Below are 24,959 nucleotides of genomic sequence, written 5' to 3'. Positions count from 1 at the left end.
GGGGATGTGGGCTTCACCATGTGTGCGATGGGGCATCCTTGAGGGTTTGGAGGAGGGAAATACAGTCTGATTTACACTTAACAAGGGCCCCTCTGGCTGTTGGGTGTGGAATCTGGGAGGCCAGCCAGGATGACAGCTGACTCAGGGAGTATCCCCTTAGCAGGCTGAACAGCCTTAGGGTGGGCAAGTGGGTGACGGTTTCCTTGAAGCTTTTTTTGAAATATTGGAGGTAGTGGTGAGCCACCCTTCCCCAGGGCTGATGTCAGGGTGTCCACGGCTGGCAGCTGACGGGCTGAGTGTCAGACTGTCTGCAACAGTGTTCAGAGAGCTGCCCGCCCCGCCTGCCCACCAGGCTGCCTCCAGGTCTGCTGATCACTGTCCCCATGCCACCTACGCCCTTGGGGGAGGGAGAGGAAGTGGGCCTGGGTGATGCCGAGGGGCTGCCCCTCCACACCCTATCCATGCTGGTCCTTCCACTGTGTGACAGCCTCTGACGTGCGGTGGGAGGAAAGGAGGCAGATGCCCCGCCACACACTTGAGTCTTTCTTCGCATTCAGCTGCTTTTCCCAGGTACCTCCTTTCTGTGCACCAGGGGCTGGGGCCATGGTTGGCGCTCGAGGCTACAGTGCATCCCTCTGGGGTGTGCAGCACAGTGATTAAGTGTGTGGACTGGGGTTGAAAAGTCCTGGGTTCAAAGCCCAGCTCTGCCACTCATCGGCTGTGAGACTTTGGTCGAGTGACTTAACGTCCTGGTGACTCTGTTCTCACTATGAAGAGGGGAGCATAGCCAGGCACCCCCTTATAGGGTTGTTGTGAGTGTTAAGTGAGAAGATACTATACAGTACTTAGCTTAACTGCTCAGCGCTGAGCTCAGTGAATGTTTGATGCACTGAATTGAATTATTAAAAAATGGAAAGAAATTGGGGTGCAGAATGGGAGGGTCTGTCTGCTAAGGGATCATGATTGTTCCTTGTAGATTTCTGCATTCCATGTGAAATACACATGTCTGGAGTACTGGAGGCCTCATTTTCTGAGTATTGTGGTGTTTGGTGGGGCAGCGTCAGGGAGGGGCTGGACTGGGCCAGCCACAGGTGGGGGTGGGGTGGGCCTGCTGTCGCGGCCAGAAGCAAGCTCCCAGCTGCTTGGGGCCAATTGTTTCCTGTGAGCAGGCACCTCCTGGCCTCATACATCCGGCCTGCAGGACATGCGGCCTCCGGGAAGAGCCCAGCTGTCTCTCATCCCCTCCTGGCAGACCCGGAGCCCCATCCTAAGCTGGAATTTCCGCCCCATAGTTGGAAAGAGGTCCTGCCGGAGGATTCTTAGCTGAGACAGAGGATGGCAGAAAGGAGAGCTCCCTCCAGATAAGGAAAGGTCCTTTCAGAGGTGAGGCTTTTTCCAAAGACCTGCTCTTCTCTGAGTTAGAGAGGGTGGGGCATTTTTACCCACCTAGGTGAGGACCCGGAGGCTCAGGGCAGGGAATTGGCCTGCTGAGGTCACCTGGCTTTGAGTGGCCAGAGGTAGGCCCAGACCTTGACTCCCAGCACCCCTTCCAGAGCTGGTCACGCCCCCACCTTGGCCCTGGCCTCTGCCTGCTGCCCGCAGGTTGCTCCTGGCCCCTGCTCTCTCCCTGCGGCCTGACTGGTTCACAGTTCATTCATTCACTTGCACAGATATTGTCTGGACCGTATCCCAGGGCAGTAACCCAGGCTCTGACATCAGCCTCGCCCTCCTGGAATCCAGGTGGTCCTCACTCTGAGCCTCAGTTTCCCTGTCTGCTGGAGGTGGATCATGCTCTCGTCACAGAATTGTGTGAGGGGATGCAATTCTGTCCCCACCCACTGTCTTTAGCATAACGGCTGTCACACATCCGGGGCTCGGTATCCACTGGTTGACTCTGTTCTTCAGCCCACCTCGCTCGGTCACCATCACGACCACAGCATCCTTGTCCGGGTCGTCCACTCTTTCTGGACCTTGTGGTCTGCTCAGGCCCCAGCGCTCGTCTGGCTGGTGCCAGCAGCTACTGCAGCCGACCTTCGTCCCCCTGCTGTAGGCGCCTGGTGTCAGGTCTCCGTGCCCTCCAGGTCCCCTTCCTCCTCACTGGTCACCCTCTCAGTCTCCTTGCCCTGATCCTCTTTCTCTCCAGCTGATCAGTGGGAGGTGCCCCAGGGCCTTCCGCTCCATCTCCACTCACCCTGATGGTCTCGTCCAGTTTGCCACGGCTCCCGCATTCCTACCCGTAACGCCCACTGCCATCCTTGCCCTCCGGCCCTCGTATCCAGCTCTTTACCCTCCAGCCCCCTCAGAGGCTGACAGGCATCTCAAGCTTAACACGTCTGCTGCTGAGCCCCCAATCTTTCCCCAAATGTGCTCTCCTGGTGACTTCCTGGCTCGGTCAGTGGCAGCCCCACCCTTCCAGTAGTCAGGCCCCAGATCCTCAAAGCTTCTTTAATCCCTCTCTTTCTTGCATAGTCTATATCCGCTCTACTGGGAAATCCTGTGTCCCTGCCTTCAGAACACGCCCAGAATCCAGCCACTTCTCACCCCCTCACTGCAGCCACCAGGTGTGAGCCAGCGCCATCCCTTCCTTGGATTATTGCCTCCTCGTGGGTCTCCGTGCCTTCTCTCAGCCGGCAGCCAGAGAGAACCTTTAAAACATGTCAGCTCCTGCACCTCCTTGGTCCAAAGCTCCTTAATGACTCCCCTCTTACTCAGTGACCTACAAGGTCCTGCATGATCTGCCCACCCCACCTTGACCCCTCAGACCTGTCTCCCTCTGGCCCCTCACTCTTTGCCAGCCACCCCAGCCTCCTTGGTATTCTTCAGACACTCCAGGCACACTCCTGCCTCAGGGCCTTTGCACTGACTCTCCGCAATGCCTGAGATGCTCTTCCTCCATATACCTCCATGGATGACTCTCTATAAGTCATTGCTTAGATGACAGCTTCTTTGTGAGGCCTCCCCCAAGCACCCTGCTTAAAACTGCAAACCTCCTGCACCCTGATATTCCTAACTCTCCTTCCCTGCCCTACTTTTGATTTCTCCATGCTACATAGCACTCATATATCTTACTTCTTACCAAGTTTATTGTTGATCTCCCTGAGCATGTCTGTGCCCTGAGGAGAGCTGTCTTTGTTTTATTCACTGATGTGCCCCAATCATCCAGAACAGTGCCTGGTACGGAGAGAGCCCTCAACCAAGTATTTGGTAAATGCATTTACTTATTTTTACTTAACAAACTATTATACAACCTTTTCTCCATGCCAGGTTCTATTCTGTTTTTAGCAAATGTTAACTAATCGAATCCTCATAACAACCCTGCGAAGTAAGTACTGTTTGGATCTCTCTGAAACAGATAAAACTGAGACACAGAGAGGTTAAGTAACCTGCACAAGGTCACACAGTGTATAAGTGACAGAGTTTGGATTCTCATCCTGGTTACCTGTTCCAAAGGCTGTTCTTTTGACCACTGTAGTAAGCTGCTTCTCTGAATGAATGAAGGAGAAAAAGAAGGAATGAAAGAGAAAGAGAGACTGGAAGAGATGGAAGAGTTAGGAGAGAAGAGGGCAGGAATTGGCAGAGAGATGCTGACACCTGGAAACTTGAAAGCGTTAGGCATTTTCTAAAGCCAGTCTTGGAGTGTGGGACACCCAGGCTGATGGTTTCTAAGCACACCGAGGAAAACTAGGCTCAAGTTCCTGGAAAGGATGACTGTGTAGATGGCAGGAGAGGTCCTGGCCGAGGGTGGGTGCCAGCTGGCGAGCTCTATGGCATCTTGGGGCTCCCTACAGAGATAGCACGGAGCAGCTGCTCCTCTTCCTGAAGGAGCAGGCGGCTGAGATTCCCTCTAACCCAGGCCTTCCATGGGGGTGCCCGAGCACCTTTCTGGGGACCCCTGTACCCAGACCAGCCCATCTGTACGCAGATGCCCGGGAAGGTCCTGCACCCTCCTGCGCAGGGGCTAATGTCTCCAGGGGGCTTGGCAGCTTGGTGGTTAGAGAAACGTCTTTTCTGAACACATCCTTGGAGGTAACAGCTGATGTGGTGGGGGAAGTGGTCTGTACTTTGTGTCCCAGAGCAGTTTACGAAACAGTGTTCTGGGTCTAATCAGACACAGGAGGGCCTGCCCGCCTGCCAGTCCCACTTGCTGAGGGATTCCAGGAGCTTGGCGTCCTGCTCACTTGCCCCTCTGTCAGAGGCTTTCTTCCCCACAGCACCCGCTCCACTTCCTGAGGACCCCAGGGTGCTCAAGGGAGGCCATGGAGCAGATGTTCAGCCTCAAGAAAGCAAGGCTCCTGGCCAAGCTGAAGAGCCACTAATTCGGTTAATATGTGATATGCACTGGTGAAAACCTGCTATTTCCAGAAGCCTGTGTCTGCATTATTTATTTCTCCACATCTGCTTCAGCCACTGCAGTGAAGTGTCCCGTGGCTTCTCGCTCAAGTTCACATGCATGCGGTTGTGCAATGTGAAGCTCAGGGACCTGATTTTCACCCTCAGTTCCAAAAACGCTGCACCCTGTGGGAATGCAGGAGGGAACGGGAATGGCTGGGAGTGCAAACTGGTACTTAAAGGCTTCTCTGATGGTGGTTCTGCTGCTGCTGCTGCTGCTGCTGGTGGTGGTGGAGGTTGTAATGGTGATGATGATATTGGTGGCTGTGATGGTGGTAACAATGGTGGCAGTAGTGATGATGGTGGTGGCGGTGGTGGTGGTGGTGATGGTGGTGGCGGTGATGGTGTTGGTGGTGGCAATGATGATGATGGTGGTGGTGATGATAGTGATGATGGTGGTGGTGGTGATGGTGGTGGTGATGATGGTGGTGGTGGTGGTGGTGGTGGTGGTGGTGATGGTGATGGTGGTGATGATGGTATAGATGACAGAGCTGCTGTATTTTAAGCTCTTACTATAGTGCTTAGAACAGCCATACTATTTCCAGTACACAGATGAACAAACTGAGGCTCAGAGAGGTTGAGTGACCTGCCCAAGTTGGTGGTGGTAGTAAGAATTCATCCCAGTCAGCCTGGCTCTCGAGTCTAGAGCCATCAGTCTTCCCTGCTACACTCTCCTGCCCCCCCCCCCATGACGAGTACACCCTTATTAACGTCCCACACAAGACTTTTTGGAGCCATGCAGCAGCCAGAGCGACACCTTTGGAGGGTTACTGTTTATATCACTGCTCTGCTGCAGCCTTTGTACTTGCTGCTCCCTCTGCCTGTAATTCTCAGATCTTTCCCTGGCCAGCCTGTTTACATCCCTCAGATCTCAGCTTGAATGTTACTTCCCAAGGAGACCCCCTCTGACCAGAGAACGAAGGAGAACCACCCCCCACCCCCAGCCACCTCCCCATTCAGGCCCATGTTTCGCCAGCGTCACTCTATCCTGTTACCTGATCTGAAAAACGATGTTGGCATTTGGTTACATGCCCATTGTTTCTCCCACTCAGCCGCAAGCCCCCAAGACCAGGGACCTTGCCTGTCTGCTTGTTTGGCCTTCTTCCAGCACCTGGCACATGCTAACCTCAACATGTGACTAGGGCATGAATCAATGAATGAATAGGGGTGTGGGAGAGAAAGAAAAGAAATGAAATTCTTCGCATCTTTACTAATTTGGACTAACTGGAGAAAAGTCAGGCTGGTTTGGGAAATCCTGCATGACAGGGCTCTTTAAAAGGAGTGAAGTGGATGCTTTCCAGTGTTGCAAAGTAAGGTGCCCAAGTTGAATAAGGTGTTGCCTCTAACCTTCCACAAATGAACTGTTTTGAATCCACAAGCAGATAGAATGATTTGTAGCGGACCTATCAGTTGTGAATGTGTTTCTAAGTTGCTAGAAAGTTTATTCTCTTTAGTCGTTTAAATACTTCCCTGCAATCTTGTTGACAGTGTTCCTCTGCTGATAAATTTTCTGATAGTAAAAATAATGAATTTCATCAGAGCCTTCCTATAAATTTCAAATGTGCAAATTACAACTTAATGACACCACCGCCCCCAACATGCCTTTCTAAGTGGCCCTGGGTGGGTGAGGATGAGGTAGCCCACATCCCTGTCCACACCACGGTGCCGGGGAAAGATGTTCAGGGACAGACTTGCACCAAGATCTTTGGGCCGATTTACCATCTGCTAAGGCCTTCAAAACTGGTGTTTCCCAAGGTCACTTTTTCAAGAAGTGACGTTTCTGTAAACACCTAGGAGTAGAGCATACACTCCTTTGCCTCAAGATGTTGCAAACACAGCCCACCTCAAGACCTGTACACGCACAGCAACTTTATTAATAGTTGCCCAAAATAGGAAGCAACACACACGTCCAGCAGCAGCAGGAAGAATGAACAAATTGTGACACAGTCATGCGGTAGGATACGGCATAGGAGTCAAAAAGGAAGAATTTACTGACGTGCAACAATGTAGGCAGATCTCAGTCTTAACGCATGTTGAGTGAGGAAAGCCAGCCACAAAGACTAAGTGCCCTGTGAGTCTCTTTAGATGAAATTACAGAGCAAGCAGGGCTAGCCTCTGGAGCTGGGCAGCTCCGGGGGATGGGCTCGACTGTGAGGGGATGCGGGGTGGAAATGTTCTGTGTCTCGCGCTGGGTGGTGGTTACGCTGCGTGCGTATATATGGAAAACGTCACTGAACTTAACGGTTTGTGAACTTTACTCTGTGTAAGTAATTCCTCAGGAAAGCATATGTGTGTCTGTGTATGTATATATATGCAGTAATTTGAAAATCATGTATTAAAACCTTCTAAAAAAGTAAATTAACAAAAACACAAACAAACCTCCTGAAACATGACTTCAGCTCCCGCTTTGGGCCATGGTCTTCCCTGCACATCCCCGTGCCATCCGGGTGGGTTTGTCTCCACTTTAGAGGCGAGGAACCTGCAGCTCAGAGAGGGAAAGGGTCACGCTCGGCGTCACACAGCTGGTGAGGGGCAGAGCCGGGATTTGCTCTCTTTCCACCACACACAGGACTGTCTAAGCTGCCTCTGGGTCTGCCTGACCGAGTTCGTGTTCATATTCCGCTCAGGGATGCCGCTGGCCTTGTCCACCTGGGGGATTGCCTGCACCACACACGCCCCCAGGCTTGGTTGTCCCTCCTCACCCCCCGAGAGGTTCTAATCCAGCTGTCTTCCTCCCCTCAGCACCCCTTCGTGAGCAGCATCACCAGCAACAAGGCGCTGAGGGAGCTGGTGGCCGAGGCCAAGGCTGAAGTGATGGAGGAGATTGAAGACGGCCGGGATGAGGGGGAGGAGGAGGACTTGGTGGATGGTGCCTCGGTAAGACCTGGAAGGAGGGGGGCTGCGGAGGGATGGGATCCACGCAGGCCGTGGCTGGGGCGGGAGGGGGCCCGGGAGGCGCAGGAAGGATTCCTTTCTGTTTTTGCCCAGCTCAGAGGTCACTGGCTCCCACGCCATAGGTTACGTAAGACAGCACATGGGCCGGGCCGAGGCAGCAGGCTGTGTTGGCCAGAGCTTGTAAGTTTTCAGGGAATCCCAGGAATCTAGATTTTCACACACGATCTTCCGGTTTTTAAAGGTTGGTAGCTGACTCGTGCTGCTTCCCAGCCTTTTCCCGGTGTGGCTCACCTGTAATAACAAGGTCGCTATTAGCACACTGTGGGATCAATGCAGGTAGAGGCTGCACATGATCAGAGGGAACAGGCTGAGGGGCTTCTGTCCCCCCAGGTCCCGTCTGGCTGCCCTGAGTGGCACGTTCGTAACCCACCTGCAACTTCAGCACTTGGCTGAATGTAAATTTAAATGAAAGCGAATTTAAGTTTTTACAAAACATTGGGGCCAAACAAAACACGTCTGTGGGCTGGATTCTGCCTGGAGCGGCCACTTCTGGATCCCTGGTTTAGCCATTTGGGAAGAGCTTCTTCTAGGAGGGGAGACCAGCCATCCAGATGGTGCTGTGGACCTCGTGAGGCAGGGGCTGGATTTGTCTGCTGGGGGTGGACGGTACAGCACCTCCTCAACTTTGATTTGTTCCTGGGCGGAGCCTGAGCTGGTGTGAACCCTCACCAGGATGAGGAAGAGACGCCCCGAGAAGGATGCGGTGGAACTAGCACAGTAACCATAGCCCGTTCACTGAGCCCCCACCGAGGACAGAGGGGAACCCAGGCTCCACTTTACAGATGGGAAAACTGAGGACCGAGCAGTCATGTGGCTGAGCTGATAGGGTGAAGGGCCAGGTGTGGGCCGGGAGTGGGAGATCCACAGTAGAAGAGGGAACGGAGGCAGTGTGTCCGGGGCCTGGCTCCCGGAGGAGGCAGGCAGCGAGGTTGGCGGGGGGAGGCGGAAAGTCAGCACATCCTGCCTGGATTCTCCCCTGGCAGGAAGCTGATCTTTGTCATGAGGACAGTGGGGGCCATGAGGGCTTCAGGCAGGGGCTGGGCGTTGCTGTGTGTGTGAATGACAGGATCAGATGTGATTTTTTTTTGTTTTTTGAGGAGGGGGAAGGTAATCAGGTTTATTTATTTTATTTTTTAGAGGAGATACTGGGGATTGAACCCAGGACCTCTGCATGCTAAGCATGCACTCTGCCACTTGAGCTGTACCCTCCCCCCTCAGATGTGAATTCTTGAACCATTATCGCTCTGGCTGTTGAATAGAAAATGGATTAGCGTTCCCTCTGGAAGCGTCCATATCCAAGATTAAAAACCAGCAGCCATCAGGCAGGACTCAGGGGAGCGCTTATGGTGTGATTCTGTCAATATTAAGTTTAACAACAGGCGAACTAACCCATAACACTTGGAGAGTGAAGTCCAGGCAGTGATTGTGTCAGGGGAGGCCGGACACAGGTGGGGACTCTGGGCTGGGGGAGGGTGTCACTCCTGACCTGGAAGGTGGCTACATGGGTGCTCACTTTACTCACAGTTGGACTTTTATGTTTCATCCACAGAAATGGGTGTCCTACTTCACAGTATTAACATTTTCAGTACTTTCCACCCCAAAAGGCTCTGAAAAACAAAATCAAAAACGTAAAAAATTTACTGACCGATTGGTTGAATCTAGCCTCTGGATAAGTTTGGTTTGGCCTTTATGTGATTTTTAAACAATTTGAATTGGTTGCCATGTAAAAATGAGGAGATACCATGTAAAAATCCAGATTCCAGCTCGGCTTGAAAAATCAGAAGGTCTGGCCACAGGGCACCTGTTTTCCCACATTGCCACAATGGGGTGGAGCAGAGTAGCCACTGCCCTCTTTAGACAGGGCACGAGCTGTCCAGGCCATGGCTGCCTCTACTCCTAGGAGGAAAAACAGGTATTAAATTAAGCTAAGCTGAGAGACAATTGGGAGATTCCTACTTCTCAAAACAAGTAGTAATTTTACTGTTGGTTATGCAATAGGGAGTGGGGAGGACTGTGGCTTACCAGAGAGGGTTACCTATTATTATACCTCCCTGGCCCCGGACCACTTCTCCTTGTGGGTATCTGACTTTGCAGCCTCACTGCGTCTCTGACTGTTGCCTTAGACATACGGTATCATGGCCTTGACTCTCTTTTTTTCCCTAGCCTCTGGGGAACCACAGTCGGGACTCCTCTGAGGTGAGTCAGCTGAGCCTTGAAGCTGACAAGCTTCTCATGGAATCATCTTTCACCCCGCTGCCACCCAGCCAGCCTCAGGACAGTGTGAATGGGCCCAGCCAGCCCTCAGAGGGCAGATCCCTCCAAACCACCAGACCCCCGGATGTGTCCCCTGGCAAGGAGAACGGGGTGGCAGTGCCTGCGCCCCTCCGGAAGTCCCGGCCGGTGTCAATGGATGCCAGAATTCAGGTATCCGAAGAGAAGAAAGCCACCGACCAGGGTGGGGACCTCAGTCCAGCAGCCAGCAGATCCCAGAAGGCAGGCCAGAGCCGTCCCAACAGCAGCGCCCTGGAGACCTTGGGTGGCCAGAAGCTGGCCAATGGCAGCCTGGAGCTCCCTGCCCAGCCAGCTCTGGGCCCTTCCAAGGCGGACTTGGACTGTGGCAGCCTCTCCAACTCCGAGAGCACGGACTACGGCACCTCCCTCTCAGCCGAACTGTCCCTGAACAGAGGGTCGGGCTCTCTGTCCATCAAGGTAACACCGCCTTTTACACCACAGGCTTGGAGCAGGAGAACTGCGGGATATTCTGCTGCCCAGTTTTGGCTATTGGCAGCATTCAGTGGCTGCCTTCCATTTTTAGGTGGCTCATGAGATTTCTCTTTCTTTGTAGAGCTCTTAGTTTGATTTGTAGCTTAATCTCCAAAATATCTGAGTTTGGTCTGGGATTTAGTCACATCAGGAAGTTGGTTTGAGTTTTAAATTTCAGTTTCAGTTTCCATTTAAATTGAGTTTGGGGAAAGGTCCTCCTGAAAATGTGGGAGAGAGAATCCTAGAAGTGGAAGTTCTCTGATTTGGAGTCCCCTCCATTGTCCCAGTCACACACACTTGACCATATCCAGTTCCTGGGCACGGGTGGGCTGTGGGGCTTGACGCGATTTTGCCCCAGGAGCCTGGTGAAGGCGTTGACATGCTCAGAGATGCAAGAGATGAAATGATGCCCTGGAAAAATGTATCTGAGTTGGAAGCTTCTGTTCCTTCTGCAGGTCAAAGACCAGTTTTCCTCTCTGCTTGTTAGTCTCCACGCAGTGTCGTGTCTCCACAGCCATGCAGAGCCTCATGTCCTTCTAAGTCACCATGCATTAAAAAATGGTTTCCTTAGACGGGGAAGGTATAGTTCAGGGGTAGAGTATGTGCTTACCGTGCACAAGGTCCTGGGTTCAATCCCTGGTACCTCCATTAAAAAATACGTAAAGGTACCTAATTACCCGCCCCCCCCCCCAATTCTTTAAAAAACCATTTCTTTAGAGTTTATTTAGAAGAAGACTCAACTTCATTGACCTTTAAAGCATCGATGTGTAATATACAATAATACATCTAATTGTCTCTCTGGAAAGAAGAAAAAGGAAAGCACTCTGATTTGGGGGTCAGCCATGTGGTCCAGCTGCTGACTGCTTCACTTTAAAGGCAGCGGGCTGCAGGCTGCCTCCCGGCCCGTGGCCCTTCTGGAGAGGGTAGTGCTGTGAATGACGGGCCATTGCACGAGGCCTACACTGCCAAGTGCTTTAGAAACAACAGCAAAGGAGGCTCCGTCTTCATCCCAGTGTCCAGAGGAGCAAACGAAGGCCCTGGTTAGGGAGCCGGTCTGACCCCAGACTCCACACACTCAGTCGCACGTGTCATTCTGCCTTTGCGGTGGGAGCGGTGGCCTCCTTGTCCTCAGGAAGGGCTGACCCCGTCCCCTGCCCGCTTCCATGAATCTTGAGGTGTTCGTGGTCCCACCGTTGGTCGCTTGTTTGGCCACACTGAGGGCCTCATCCCCCACCAAGGCTGAACTCCGGGAAGATTCTGTATCTTTTTGTTTCTTCCTGCTGTCACTTACTTAGTGAAAAACCACACAGTAGAGACTCAAAGATATTGGCCAAATGAAAGGGAGCAAAAAGAGAAGCAGCCAGCTGGCACGGTTAGCTTTGGGATCAGAAAGAAAGCTCAGTTCTGACAGGTCGTCAGGACGAGACGGGACGGCAGCAGCTTTAATGCATAAGAAGCGTCCGGGCCCATCATCTTCTTAGGACAGGGGTTCTGTCTGTTTCTTACTAAAAAGACACTAAGACTGGGGAAAAAAGAGTATTTTTAAAATAAAAGCTGGCCTTCCCAGAGCAGGGTCCCCCGCCTCTTCTCGAGGCTGTTGGGAACATTCCTTTGCTGGCTGCCTGGCAGTGAGTCAGGGAACACGGCTGTTCTGATAAGAGTTCATGGCTGTGTCAGCATCCTTGGCTGGACTGGAGCCTGGTACTTCAGGGCGGAGGCCCAAGACCAGGAGCAGTTCCAGCATGAGGGCTGTGCCCCAGGCCTCCTTTCCTCCCTGCCACTCTCCAGCCAGCCTGCCTTCCTCGTTGCTAGCCTGACTTGAATTGAGTCCTAGGGCACGTGCGCTGGGTGCTGTAGGGGATGAGAGTCAGGGTGACCGCTGTCTGCAGCATCCAAGGCTCTGGGTGAAGTCCCGTGGAAGAGGTGGGAGCAGCTGAGACCTCACGGTCCGGGACTGTCTGCTGGCCTCTGGGTGGGAGCCGGGGGGCAGAGCAGACTTTGAGGGCAGGGGTCTCCTGCCCGGAGCCACGCTGGCCCTCCCTCCGCTCTCGGGCCGGCAGGCCCTTGAGGCAGTGTTGGGAGGCCGGGCCGGGCTGCACCAGGAAGGGCCGTGGAAGCCAGGTGAGGGGTCGGACGGGGAGATGCCATGATGACTCCAGTGCAAGCCCACAGGCCTCATCCAATCCGGACGGAGAACTTTCAAAGGGTATTTGAACACCTCCAAGAGTCCTGACAGCACAATCACATGTAAAAGGCATGATTATTCACAGGAAAAGATAGAGACTGTGAATAACCTCATGGTGGCCCCAGACGGGCACGGTCGCCTGTGGAGTTCAGGTCAGGTTAGGTCTGGCTGTCAAATTTTCGGTTATGAACTTCCGTTTTCCAGGCTCTTTGGAGTTTGGCATTGTGGATAAGAGACTGTGGTCTGCAGGAATAACTGGCAGAAATAAATACCAAGTGTAGAACCCTTGCCATGAGCCAGGCGCTGTTTATCCCCCCAACCCCCACCCCTGCCCCGGTCTCTCACTGAACCTCTGAAAACACTCTGGGAGGCATGCACTGTTAGTCTCCTCCTCTGACGGGTTGAGGCGGCTGAGGCTTGGACAGGACAAGGGACTTGCCCAGGGTCCCAGCCAGTGGACAGCAGAGGGTATAGTAGGATCCAGCTTGTTCTTCCCAATGCCACGTCCTGTGTGTGGGAAGGTGCTGGCTGCCACCTGGCAGGGGATGGGCAGCGTCTGAAGGCCAAGATCAGGGAGAGGAAAGGGCATAACTTAGACACCCAGGCCCCTAGATGGAGGGGCTCGAGGCAAGAGGGGGACGATGGACAGCCACCTCCTACCCGGATGGGGCTGAGGTGGTGGGGCCAGGAGCGCTGTGGGCTGCACCCCCTGTGTCACCCATGGATCCTTAGCTAAAATGCTGAGCTTTGCCTAATGATCTTCTCTGGCCAGGACTCAAGGCTGCACAATAAGACCCTCAAGAGGACACGCAAGTTTGTGGTGGACGGCGTGGAGGTGAGCATCACCACCTCCAAGATCATCAGCGAAGATGAGAAGAAGGACGAGGAGATGAGATTCCTCAGGCAAGGCTGGGAAGGGCTGCGACGGCGGTAACAGGTGGGGATGTGGTGAGAGGGGTGAGCGTATGTCCTTCTGGTGCAAGAGCTGTCTGTCTGTCTACAGCATGAAGTGTGGGATCAAGGACACAAGAGGAAGCTGGTTTTGCCTGAGATCCTGCCTGCCCCAATCCACCTGCCCCTCCAGCCACATCTCCATCCCCCCATCCACCCATCCACCCACCTACCCACCTCTCCATCCACTCACCCCTCCATTTACTTACGCATCCATTCATCCACCCCTTTACCCACACACACCCCCTTCTATCCACCCACTCACCCACCCACCTACCCAGCCCTCCATCCACCCATCCATCCACCCACCCATGTATCCACACCCCCTACCGGGTTGGAGGACATGGCAGTGACCCAGATAGTTGAGGCTGTTGCTTTGTAGAATTTACACCTAATGGGCCAACAGAGAGCACACAAGATACTTCCCAACCGTGGAACATGCCGTGAAGGGAGTCATGGGTGATATGCGAGCTCCTGGGGTGGGCGGAGGGAGGGCACTGCCCTGCGGGAAGGCTCTGGAGCAGGGCCCAAGGTTGAGGGGAGCTGACCGTGAGCAGAGCTGGGGGAGCACAGAGGAAACTGCAAGGCCAAGGCCTGAGGAGTGACTGCTTGGCTTGTTTAAGGGCCTGAGAGGACAGAGGGAGAGGACAGGGGTGCGGTCCCCGGGATCCCCAGGGCCCCGGTCAGGTGAACCTTTTGAACCACGTGACCGGGCAGTCCCTCTCGCAGAGCGAGGCCGCTAGGTCCGAGTTCTTTCTAGTTTTCCCTAAAATTGTGCTGCCAGTTCTCTCCTTCATACCCCGTCTCTGCCTGCCTTCCCTTGCAAGAATCTGGCGGGTCATGGACGTATTGTCAGGACCTGGCTGCTGACCTTTCTGGGTTCGGTTTTTGATCAGTTGTGTTTTAAGCCTCAGTTTCTCTTGTGTCGGGATTCCCATTTCTCTGTTAACACTTGAAAACCGCCTCCTGCCTCCTCTTCCCAGAATGCGGAGGCCCACAGGGAAGCCTCCTTACGAGGCTGTAGCAAGTGTCTCTGGCTCTTCCCAGCAGTTGGCCAGCCTTTGCCTCTTCCTTCTCATTATCATTTGAGAAGTTACCACTTGGGTGTCACCTCATTTAACCTCAAAGACCCTGAGAGGTAGAGATTATCTCCCCATTTGACAGATGCAGGAACAGAACCTGCAAAGATGGAGAGACTGCCTGAGGGCACCTGGCTGGAAAGGCAGCAGAGCTGAGGTTCAAACGAGGCCGGCCTCTCCTCGCGCTGCTGTTGGCTCCTGCAGCTCCACCTGCTCAGGGCTGTGAGGAAGGCCCGGCGGCGGGAGGTCTCCATGGTGCAGCCTGCAGACGCTGGTCTAGAATAGGACACAGGCTGCCAGGGAGCCCTGATGCACGGCCAGCAGGCCCAGGTGCTTTTAATTCCTTTTTCTTTTCTTTTCTGATTACATAAATGATACATACCAATTTTTAATGGATTTGCCCAGAAGAGAAACACGATGACTTTGAGGTTAATCCCACCAGTATTTTTTTTTCTGTGAGTACACACATACACACATCGCCAATATAGATGTTACAAAATTAAGGTACGCTGTGTGGTTTGGGTCACATTTTTATTGTAATTACATTTTGAACAGGTAATATAATATCATGGTTCAAAAGGAAAAAGTGTAAACAGTGAAAAATCTCCCTGCCTCGCTTTTCTGCCAGCCATCTGGTTCCCCTCCTTGTGTTAATATTTTATGGTGTAATCCTTCCAGAAACACTCAGTGTTTAAACGGGAGAGTAAACACACACATGTACACGTGTACACACATATGTGGGCTTTTTTGTTTTTCACCCAGATGGTAGGTAGCATGGTGGACCCACGCTTCAACATCTTGCTTTTTCACTTAGAGATCCGTCCCTTATCTGTTCAAAAAGAATTGTTGCATTTTTTCAGATTTTTTTCCATGTGATTCAATATCTTCTAGAACTTGTTTTTTTAATGGTTGTATCACATTACATCAGGTGGATATATTTTAATTTTTTAATTAGACCTATATTGATGGACACTTGTTTCCAATTTTGTACTATTATAAATAGCATTGTTATGAATATCTTTATTCAGTTTTTGTGCATCTATGAATATTTCTTTAGATTCACTATAAAGAATAATAATCTTTAGACTCAGAAGTGTAACTACTATGTCAAAAGGCATAAACTTAGTGACAAATAGTCCTCCAGAAGTCTGTCAATTTGTACATATCAGACATACATGAAAGAATCAGTTTCCCCTATATTCTTGCCTATTTCTTGAAAATGTTATTTCTTAATGTTTTCTTTTTAATTTGCATTTCATATCCATATAGGTAGCTTAAAAAATCTCTTTTTGTCTTTTGTTTCATGTCTGTTCATGTTCTATACCACCTTTAAAAATTACGGTATTCCTGTTTTTCTTATTGATTTGTAAGCACTTTTTATATATTAAGATTATTAATGTTTTGTCTGTCAATAAATGTCAAATAAAGTCTGAGTTCTAAGTTCTAGTTATGCCTCTACCCCAGGCTTATGTGATGCCACATCATGCCTCAGCCTTCATTGTCCCCTAGCTATGAGTTAGGGGATCACTGAGGCCACTTTGTGACTGAAGTGTTCACATCCGTTCACCTTTCAGGCGCCAGGAACTCCGAGAGCTTCGGCTGCTCCAGAAGGAAGAGCATCGGAACCAGACCCAGCTGAGCAGCAAGCACGAGCTGCAGCTGGAACAGATGCACAAACGTTTTGAACAAGAAATCAATGTGAGTGTGAGAAAAGATGGGTTCCTGTAGAGCTTCTTGCTTCCATGTTTGCTTTAAGCGGAAGCTGCAGGGTGGGGATGATTGGGCATGGAGAATAAATTCACAACAATTGCCCAATTCCTCTGGTTTCCTGATCTCACGAGGCGTCGACTTGTAAACAGAATTGCATGAAGGTCACGATGCTTCTCTGAGTCACACAAGAGGATCTCTAGAGGGGGTGCAACTTTTATTGAGCACCGTGCAGCAACCTTGTGGGATAGATGGTCTGGTCTTCCTTTTGCACATGAGGAAACAGACTCAGAGAGATTAAGTGACTTGTCCCAGGGCACACAGCAAAGACAGGGTAGGAGGTGGGATTCAAACCCAGGTCTGAGCACAGGCTCTGGGCTTTCTCCATCTGTCTCCTGGATATAAGGTGACTTTCCTGAATTTCTCTTTCTGCTCCCTCCAGGCCAAGAAGAAGTTCTTTGACACAGAGCTGGAGAACCTGGAGCGTCAACAAAAGCAGCAAGTGGAGAAGATGGAGCAAGACCACGCCGTGCGCCGCCGGGAGGAGGCCAAGCGGATCCGCCTGGAGCAGGAGCGGGACTACGCCAAGTTCCAGGAGCAGCTCAAACTGATGAAGAAGGAGGTGAGTATGTGCTGAGGGGAGGCAGAGGGGTCTAGGAGTATTAGAACTCTCTCAGTTGCAATGATCAAAACCCCTACTCAACCTTGCCTCAGCAACAGAGGGCATTTGGGGGAGCTCGAACACCGGACGAGCTCACGTCCAGGTATGTTCGGATCTACATCCTCCAGCTGTGCCATTAGGAGCCCCTTCTCCATCGTTTGAGCTCTCCTTTCCTCCCAGGCTGGCTCTCACCATGTGCCCTCTGGCAGCTCCCTGTACGTCCTCCCAGCTTAGCAGCCCTAGGTGACAAACACCAGGGGAGAAGGAAGGGATGGTGGCTCAGGGGAACTGGAGATGCTGTCACCAGAGGGGGGAGTGAGTGCTGGGTGGGCACACACGCATCCTCCATTCCCTACCTTCTCTTCTCCCCAAATAGCAGCCCACTAATTGGACCCATGTGCCTCTTCTCCTTTTGACCCCCACCCAGCTGGCAGGGGAACTGGGAGGTGGCAAGGAGGTGGATGATCCTGAGACAAGGAAAGGGAGGTGTATTTCTGAACCTGCCCTGGGGAAGGGCATCTGGATTCCAGGGAACCACCCTCACCTCCCTCTGTGGGGCCAGAGCCTGGGAGGTGGGGACATACTTCTTTCCTAGACCCTCAGGAGGAAGGAGGGGAGAGTCCTGGGACGGATGGACCAATCTAGATGTTCCCAGTCTCCAGATGGGTGCAGTGGGTGAACAGTCTCTAAGGGGGGTCCACGGTGCTGGGGGCCCTCAGACCCAGCTCCCAGGCTTTACTCTGTGATGGACATGACATTTGGTGTGTCCAAGGGGCCTCAGGTGGCTGCCTGTGGGAGCCAGGGCCACGGGCTGGCTGATCAGGGCCAGGGCTGGGGTAAGACAACGTCCCTCGGACACAAAATTTAAGGAGGTGCCCCAAACTCCATGGTCAAGATAAATAATATTCTAATGCAATGTTTTAAAATACAAATTAGTGTAAAATATTCATGATGAACAGAATGTCAGCTATTTAGAGGCAGGATAACAGGGCCAGGGTTGGTGTGAGGCCATGAGGCCGAGTCCTGCAAATACAGGGCTTAGTCTTGTCTGTATTTAACGTTTTGATGGTTTTGTTAATGATTTTTTTGGCATGAATTTTTTTTTTTTTTTTTTTTTTTTTTTTTAGTTTTTATTTGTTTGTTTTTGGTGGGGGGGGTGGCGGTTAGTTAGGTTTGTTTATTTATTTGTTTTTAGAGGAGGTACTGGGGATCGAGCCCAGGACCTTCTTAATTAAGCATGTGCTCTACCACTTGAGCTATACCCTTCCCCCCGGCATGAATTTTGAGTTTTTAAAATTGTATTTATCTTGGTTAGTTTTCTGGCGTTCTCTTTTGTGCCTGAGGCGAGTGCCTCGACTTACCCTGGCTTTGAACCTCCTGCTGCGAAATGGGCCAGCGGCTGAAGTACGTGGGGTGGGGCGGGGCGGGGAGCAGAGAGAACAGAGAGACATCCCCAGCACCAGGGCCGGGAGCACAGGCTTGGGAGGCAGGCGTGGCTCCGTCTTGGCTCTGTGGCCCAGAGCCAACTGCTGGGCTTTGCACAAGCTGCAGGCGGACCTTGTTTTATTGCACTTTGCCTTATTGCTTTTCCCAGATATTGGTGGTTTTTTTTTTTTTTTTTTTAACAAATTGAAGGTTTGCAGCAACCCTGCGTCCAGCAAGTCTTTCTGTGCCATTTTTTCCAACAGCATTGCCTCACTTCTTATCTCTACGTCACGTTCGGGTAATGCTTGCATTATTTCAGATTTTATCATTACATATGTTATGGTGATCTGTGATCCATGATCTTTGATGTTACTTTTACAAAAAGATTACAACTCGCTGGAGTCTCAGATGATGATCAGCATCTTTTAGCAATAAAATATTTTAAGATTAAGTGATACACAATTTTCTTTTAGACATAATACTGTTGCAAACGTAATAGATTACAGTATAGTGCGAACGTAACTTTTTCTATGCATTGGTAAACCAAGAAATTCATATGACTGGGTTTATTTCAATACCTGCCTTATTGTGGTGGTCTAGAACCGAGTCTCCAATATTTTCAAGGTCTGCCTGTACTTGCCTGAGTCCTGCTGCCTTCTGTCAAATGAGAGTTATTTGGTTACCGTTGTATTGAGTACGTGTGTGGCACTGTTCGAGATGCCAGGGATACTATAATGAACAAAACAGATAGGGTCCCTACACTCAAGGAGTCATTAATTGCCAGGGAAGCCGGAGGCAAAAGTACAACATCAAATAGGTGAAACACTTGGCCATTCCATACATGCTGTGAGAGCAGATAGGCTGGTGAACTAGAGAAGATATGGAGAGATCTGCTTTAGAGGGGGCTGGGAAGGCCTCTCAGCATGTGACATTTAGGCTGAGACCAGAAAGATGCTTCCAAGAGGGTGAAACAGCATATGCAAAGGCCCCGAGGTGTAGGAAAGAGCTTGGAGTGTGCAAAGAGCTGAAAAATGATCAGGTTGGTAGGAGTTTAGGAAGCTAGGGGGAGATTAGTGCGAGGTGACATCAGGCAGGTGGAGAGGGGCCAAATCACGGAAGGAGGTGAGTCATAGGCAAGAGTTTGCTCTTTCATTCATTGCTGTTAACAATACATCCCTCACGCAGATATTTTGAGCATTAAATGAGACGTATCCAGTGTCGGCCCCAGAATAAATAGCCAGTAGATGCCAGTTTCCTCTTGGCTCCTCACCCCATCACGTATGCACACCCTTTGTATGTGTGGGTGGGGAAGGAGCTGTAGGGATTATAAGAGTGGGAAAAGAGGAGGCTACAGAGGAGGTGCCTGGGATAGGGGAGGCGTGAGAGGACACCACAGAGCTCCTTGCCCTTTGTATGCGCTGACCTTTAACAGGGTTGAGCCGCTGAACGTTCTTGGTGTTGGCAGGGTTCCAGGAGCGTTTTCAAGCCTGCCAGTGAGCTCTGAGGAGGTGCGTGGGATCTGGTACTTGGGCTTCCGCTCAGATTCAGTGTTTAACATTTTCTTCTTCCCTGGGTGTTTTTCTTCAGAAAGTTTTCATGGAAAGAAAAGACTTGACCTCTTTGTGCTTTTGGCTTCTGCTGTTTGGTAAGACCATGGCCCTGTCACTGTCCCTCCCATGAGGCATTCTTGCTGCGCAGACTCTGCCCTGCTGATTGAACCCAGAGCTGCTGTCTTTAATCTGCTTCACGGTGGAGCCGGGCAAAGGGTTGGCTTGTGCTTGCTGCTGGTTCCCAGAGCTGATTGCTGGGGTTTTGTTACTTGATTAGTCACTATATATTTTTAGAGCTCCTGTATGAGGAGGTGATGAGCAAATCACACACAGCCCCTGTCCTCAGACTTGCCATTGTCGTTAGAGGCTGCCAGTACGGAAACGTCCACGGTTATAAGAAGTTTGAGAACATACTGTGTATTTATTAGAGAGAGTAAAGGATGAAGATGGTCTCTTCAAATTGTAGAGAGAAGCAAATTCTTCTCTAGGATGGCATTATGCTGAAGTGGTTGTATGGAGCCTCGAGTTTGAATCCTGACTCCGAACTCAGGCAAGCGGCTTAAACTCACCAAGCCTGTCTCCTTCTCTGTGAAAGCAGGTTAATGACAGGGTCACTCATGAAAAAGGTTGTCCTAGATGTGGACCAGATGACAGTGCATGCAGAGCACCTGGCAGCTAGTAAGCCCCGGCTGCATGGTGGCCTTTTCGCTTGTTCTTACCACCACATTGTCAATTTCCAAAGTCAGGTCTAGGGATTCCTGCTGGTGGGGGCCAGCGGAAGGCTTTGCTTCATGGGACCCCAGATGTCCCATAATTCATGTCCTCCACTGCTTACTCCACAGTCCCGAGACCTTCTCGGATGGCAAAGGTCACCCCTGTGAGCGCTGCAGGCTGCTCAGGTGGGAATGGGAAGTTTGGGTAGAGGCTCCCTGCCCACTGCCGTCGGACTGGTGGTTAGGATGCACCAGCAGGGGTGAAGGACCAAGGTGGGAATGGGAAAGGCCCCCAGGTAAGCTGGCTCTGAACTACCCACGGATGCACGAGGCGGCCCAGTGCTGCGTCTGAGAAATCTACATGCGGGTGCCGGAGCAGGAGACCATACACAGGTCCACGTGGACTTTTTAAAAAACCAGTTCAGAGCAAGGAAGGGTTCATGCTGTGCACTTCCCTACGATCCACGGAACTCAGGCATGGAAAACGTACAAAAATAACAGAGAGTAAAACTTGAGATGCCTCACGAGGCCTCTTTCTTGGTTACAGCAGTTGGTGTGAAACATTTATCATGCTAATGACCTTCCTGCACTTAGGAAGTTTGCATATAGGAAAAATCATTACTAGTAAGCTAGTCGAATGGGGGCATCTTTATTTTTCATTATTGTTTCGAGTGATTAAATCCAATGCTGTGTGTCTAAATATGCAAGTGTAATAAATGTATCCTGTGGGAATGGAATTGATGGTCTGTTTCTCGGTTCCTATACACACAGCACATTTAGCATCCATGAAAAACTCAGTTAATTGTAACTTACTTCTTAGATCACCTACATTTGAAAACAAACTCAGTCAGTCTTGAAGGAAATCTTTCCAGAACTGTTTCCCTGCCTTCCTGGGCAAAATTCATTAAACAAAATTTAGCTGTGTCTTAAATAGTTTGGAGCTCTGTAACAGAATTATATTCCTGGGAGGATCCTGGAAATTTTAGTTAAAAAACAAGTAGGTTTTTTTTTTTTTCCAGTGAGAAAATGGGAAGCTAACAAGTCTAGGGACTGTTCCAAAGATGTGCCGCTGGACCAGAAAGCAGGATCCCTGACATCCAGTAGAGAGCCTTTCTTTATAGACCTCAGCCAGTGTGGTACGGGTCCCACGCTGGTACCCTGTCCTCAGGCGTTACTAACAAGTAGGTCCAGGTGCCCCTTTGCCAAGTAGCCCCGTGTGACTCTGCTCTTAATGTTCTTTTGCCTCCTCCCTCCATTGTCAATGGTGTTAACACCTATTACTGTTTTTAGCACCTTTAGCAAAAATCTCCAGATCCTTTCCTAAACTGCGGCTTCTCATCTTCTGTCCCGGAAAACCACATCATCAAGCTTGAAAAGCACAGTTCTAAGCTAATGGATCCTTTCAGTTGCATGACACCTTGAATGGGGCGGTCAGTGGCATTTGGACAAACACCAGACAGATGCTAAATTATGGTTATGCACCGTATATCCAAGGCAGCCCTCTGATGGGGAAGCTGAAGTGGCACAAATGCGATTTTTGAGATTATTTACAGTGACTTCTCAACCAAGGACTCTTTTGCTCCCCAGGTGACATCTGGCAATGTTAGATGTTTTACAGTTTTAGGTTTCACATCAGATGTGTAACATATGGGTGAGTTTCACTATTATTAATTGTTTTTGCCTATGGATGTCCAATTTTCTAGCACAAAAAGACTATCCTTTCTCCACTCATATTTGCCTTTGCATCTTTGTGCAAAATCAGTTGACCATGTATATATGTGTGCGTCTATAACTGGACTTTCTTTGCTGTTCCACTGATGTAACTGTCTTTCACCGATTCTGCAGTGTCTTGATAAATGTATTTTTGTAGTGAGTCTGAAATTGGGTAGCGTGAGTCCTACAGCTTTGTTCCTTTTTTTCAAAATTGTTTTGGCTATCTTAGTTCCTTTGCTTATCCATATGTAACTTAGAATCAGCTTTTTGACTCCTGTAAAAATGTCTGCTGGGATTTTTTTTATTGAGACGGGGTTGAATCTATGGATCAGTTTAGAGAGAATGGAATTTGAACAATATTGAGCCTTCCTTTCCATGAACACAATGTATATCTCCGTTTATTTAGGTCTCCTTTGACATCTTTCCATAGTGTTTATAGTTTTCAGCATACAGATTCAGCATGTATTTGGTTAAATTTACACTTACGTATTTTGGTGCTGTTGTACAAAGTACAATTTTTTTAATGTCAATTTCTAGCGTCAGTGCTAGAGCATAGAGAAACACTGGTATATCAATCTTCTATACTGACTTCACTAAACTCACCTGTCAGTTCTAATACTTAAAAAAAAAAAGATTTCTTAGGATTTTCTACAATCTGTCTGTAAACAGTTCTATTTCTTCCTCTTTAATCTGTGTTTCTCTTGGTTTATCTTGCTGGCAAGGACCTCTAGTGGGCTGTTGAGTAGGAACAGCAGAGTGGACATCCTTGCCTTGTTCCCAGTCTTAAGGGGAAAATATTTAGTATTTCATAGTTCAGATGGCATTGGGATTTTTTGCAGGTGCCCCCTTTCTGGTTAAGGAAGTTCCCTTGTATTCCTAGGTTGCGAATAGATCTCTTCATGAATGGATGTGGAGTTCTGTGAAATGGTTTTCTTCTATCAATGGATGTGATCAGAGAGGTCTTTTTCTTTAGCCTGTTGATATTAGGAGTTATACTGCTTGACTTTCAAATACTGAACAAGCTTTACATTCCTGGGATAAAGCCCACTTGGTCATTATATATTTTCCTTTTTATGTAGGACTGGAATGAATTTGCTAATATTTTAGTGAGGACTTTTGAGTCTGTATTAATGAAAAGGCTATTGGTCTGTGGTTTCCTTATAACGTTGCTCTGGTTTTATCTGTTTCTTCTTGAATGAGCTTCGGTAGTTTGTTTTTTCTTTTACATTTTTTAAACTTTATGTATGTATTTATTTTACAATATCATCTCGTTTAAATTGAAGTATAGTTGATGTACAATATTATATGTTATGGGTATACAATACAGTGATTCACAATGTTTAAAGGTTATGCTCCATTAATAGTTATTATAAAATATTGGTTCCATTCCCCATGGTGTACAGTACATCCTTGTAGCTTATTTTATACCTGATAGTTTGCACCTCTTAATCCTCCCCCTCCCTCTTGCCCCTCCCCCTTCCCTCTTGCCCCTCCCCCTTCCCCCTTGCCCCTCCCCCTTCCCTCTCCTCACTGGTAACCACTAGTTCCTTCTCTACATCTGTGAGTCTGTTCTTTTCTGTTACATTCACGAGTTTGTTGTATGTTTTTAGATTCACAAGTAAGTGATATCTTACAGTATTTGTCTTTCTCTGTCTGACTTATTTCACTGAGCATAATGCCCTCCGAGATCCTCCATGCTGTACACCAGAAACTAATACAACATTTTAAATCAGCTGTACTCAGTTAAAAAGCAAGCAAACAACCCATTTAAAATATGGACAGAAGAACTGAACAGACATTTTTCCAAAAGAGGGAATGCAGATGGCCAGTAGGAACGTGAGAATTTGCTCAACATCACTAATATCAGGGAAATGCAAATCAGAATCACAGTGAGACATCACCTCACACCTGTCAGGATGGCCATTATCAAAAAGAACACAAATAACAAATGTTGGCAAGGATGTGGAGAAAAGGGAACCCTTGTACACTGTTGGAGGGAATGCAAATTGGTGCCGCCGCTGTGGAAAACAAGGAATTTGCCTGTTTCACCTGAGTGGCTGAATTTGTTGACATAAAGCTGTTCATAGTATCCCTGAGTATCCTTTTAATGAACGTAGGATCTGTAGTGATTGCTTTCACCCTTCATACTGGTAACTTGTCCTGTAGTATCCTCTTCTTCCCCCTTCTCCTCTCCCTCTTTCTTCTGTCAATCTGACTAAAGGTTTATTAATTTTATTGACTGCTGCTTGGTTCTCTGGCCAGGAACGTGAAGTTTCTTACAGTTTTAGTTACCTTATCACTGCATCACTGTCTAGGACTGGGGTAAAGCCAGGAGAGCAAAAGGGGAAAGAAAAAAAAAAAAGGAAACTCACTCCCGGTACCAGCCCCCTTCTATAAGTTCTGACTCCCTTTCGTGGTCACCTGAATTTATTTACTTCTCAGAGTCCTCAGATCATTGCTTTTTGTATTTTATTCAGAGTTTTTCATTGCAGTCATCAGGAAAGCTCGGCTGTCCTGGCTTACCCCGCCGTGCCAGAAGTAGAATTCTCCTGGAAGGCGCTCTTCTGATCATGGACAGTATTTTCCCCTCACTGGCTGCTCCTAAGAGCCCTGTTAGTGAGCACATGTTTTGGGGTGTCAGGTTCCTATGAAGGTACCTAAAGGTATGGGTTATTCAGAGAAAATGGTCTCAGGAACTCTAGCTTCCTTGCAGAGAAATGTCATGGACATCTTCTTCTTCTGTTATAAAAGATGGAAACCTGGTCCCAGCTGGCTTGAGAACACTGCAGGCCTCTGACCAGGAGGGCAGAAGTGTTGCCAGGAATCCTTCCTCATCTCTTAACATTGCTTCCCTGTGTTGACTGTCTC

General features: G+C 49.6%; 1 protein-coding gene across 2 annotated transcripts in view; it reads left to right on the top strand.

Moving 5' to 3' along the window:
- Positions 1–24,959, top strand: part of STK10 (serine/threonine kinase 10) — a 106,139-nt gene that overhangs the window by 64,895 nt on the left and 16,285 nt on the right. For both annotated transcript variants that reach the window (XM_010980425.3, XM_064480091.1), the window contains exons 8-12: positions 7,132–7,266; positions 9,508–10,053; positions 13,065–13,195; positions 15,897–16,020; positions 16,472–16,651. In XM_010980425.3, coding sequence (XP_010978727.3) covers positions 7,132–7,266; positions 9,508–10,053; positions 13,065–13,195; positions 15,897–16,020; positions 16,472–16,651 — 1,116 coding nt within the window. The remainder of the gene's footprint in view (positions 1–7,131; positions 7,267–9,507; positions 10,054–13,064; positions 13,196–15,896; positions 16,021–16,471; positions 16,652–24,959) is intronic.

This window comes from Camelus dromedarius, chromosome 27 (assembly GCF_036321535.1).
Source record: "Camelus dromedarius isolate mCamDro1 chromosome 27, mCamDro1.pat, whole genome shotgun sequence".
Lineage (NCBI taxonomy): Eukaryota > Metazoa > Chordata > Mammalia > Artiodactyla > Camelidae > Camelus > Camelus dromedarius.
This window is presented reverse-complemented; position numbering and strand designations above follow the sequence as displayed.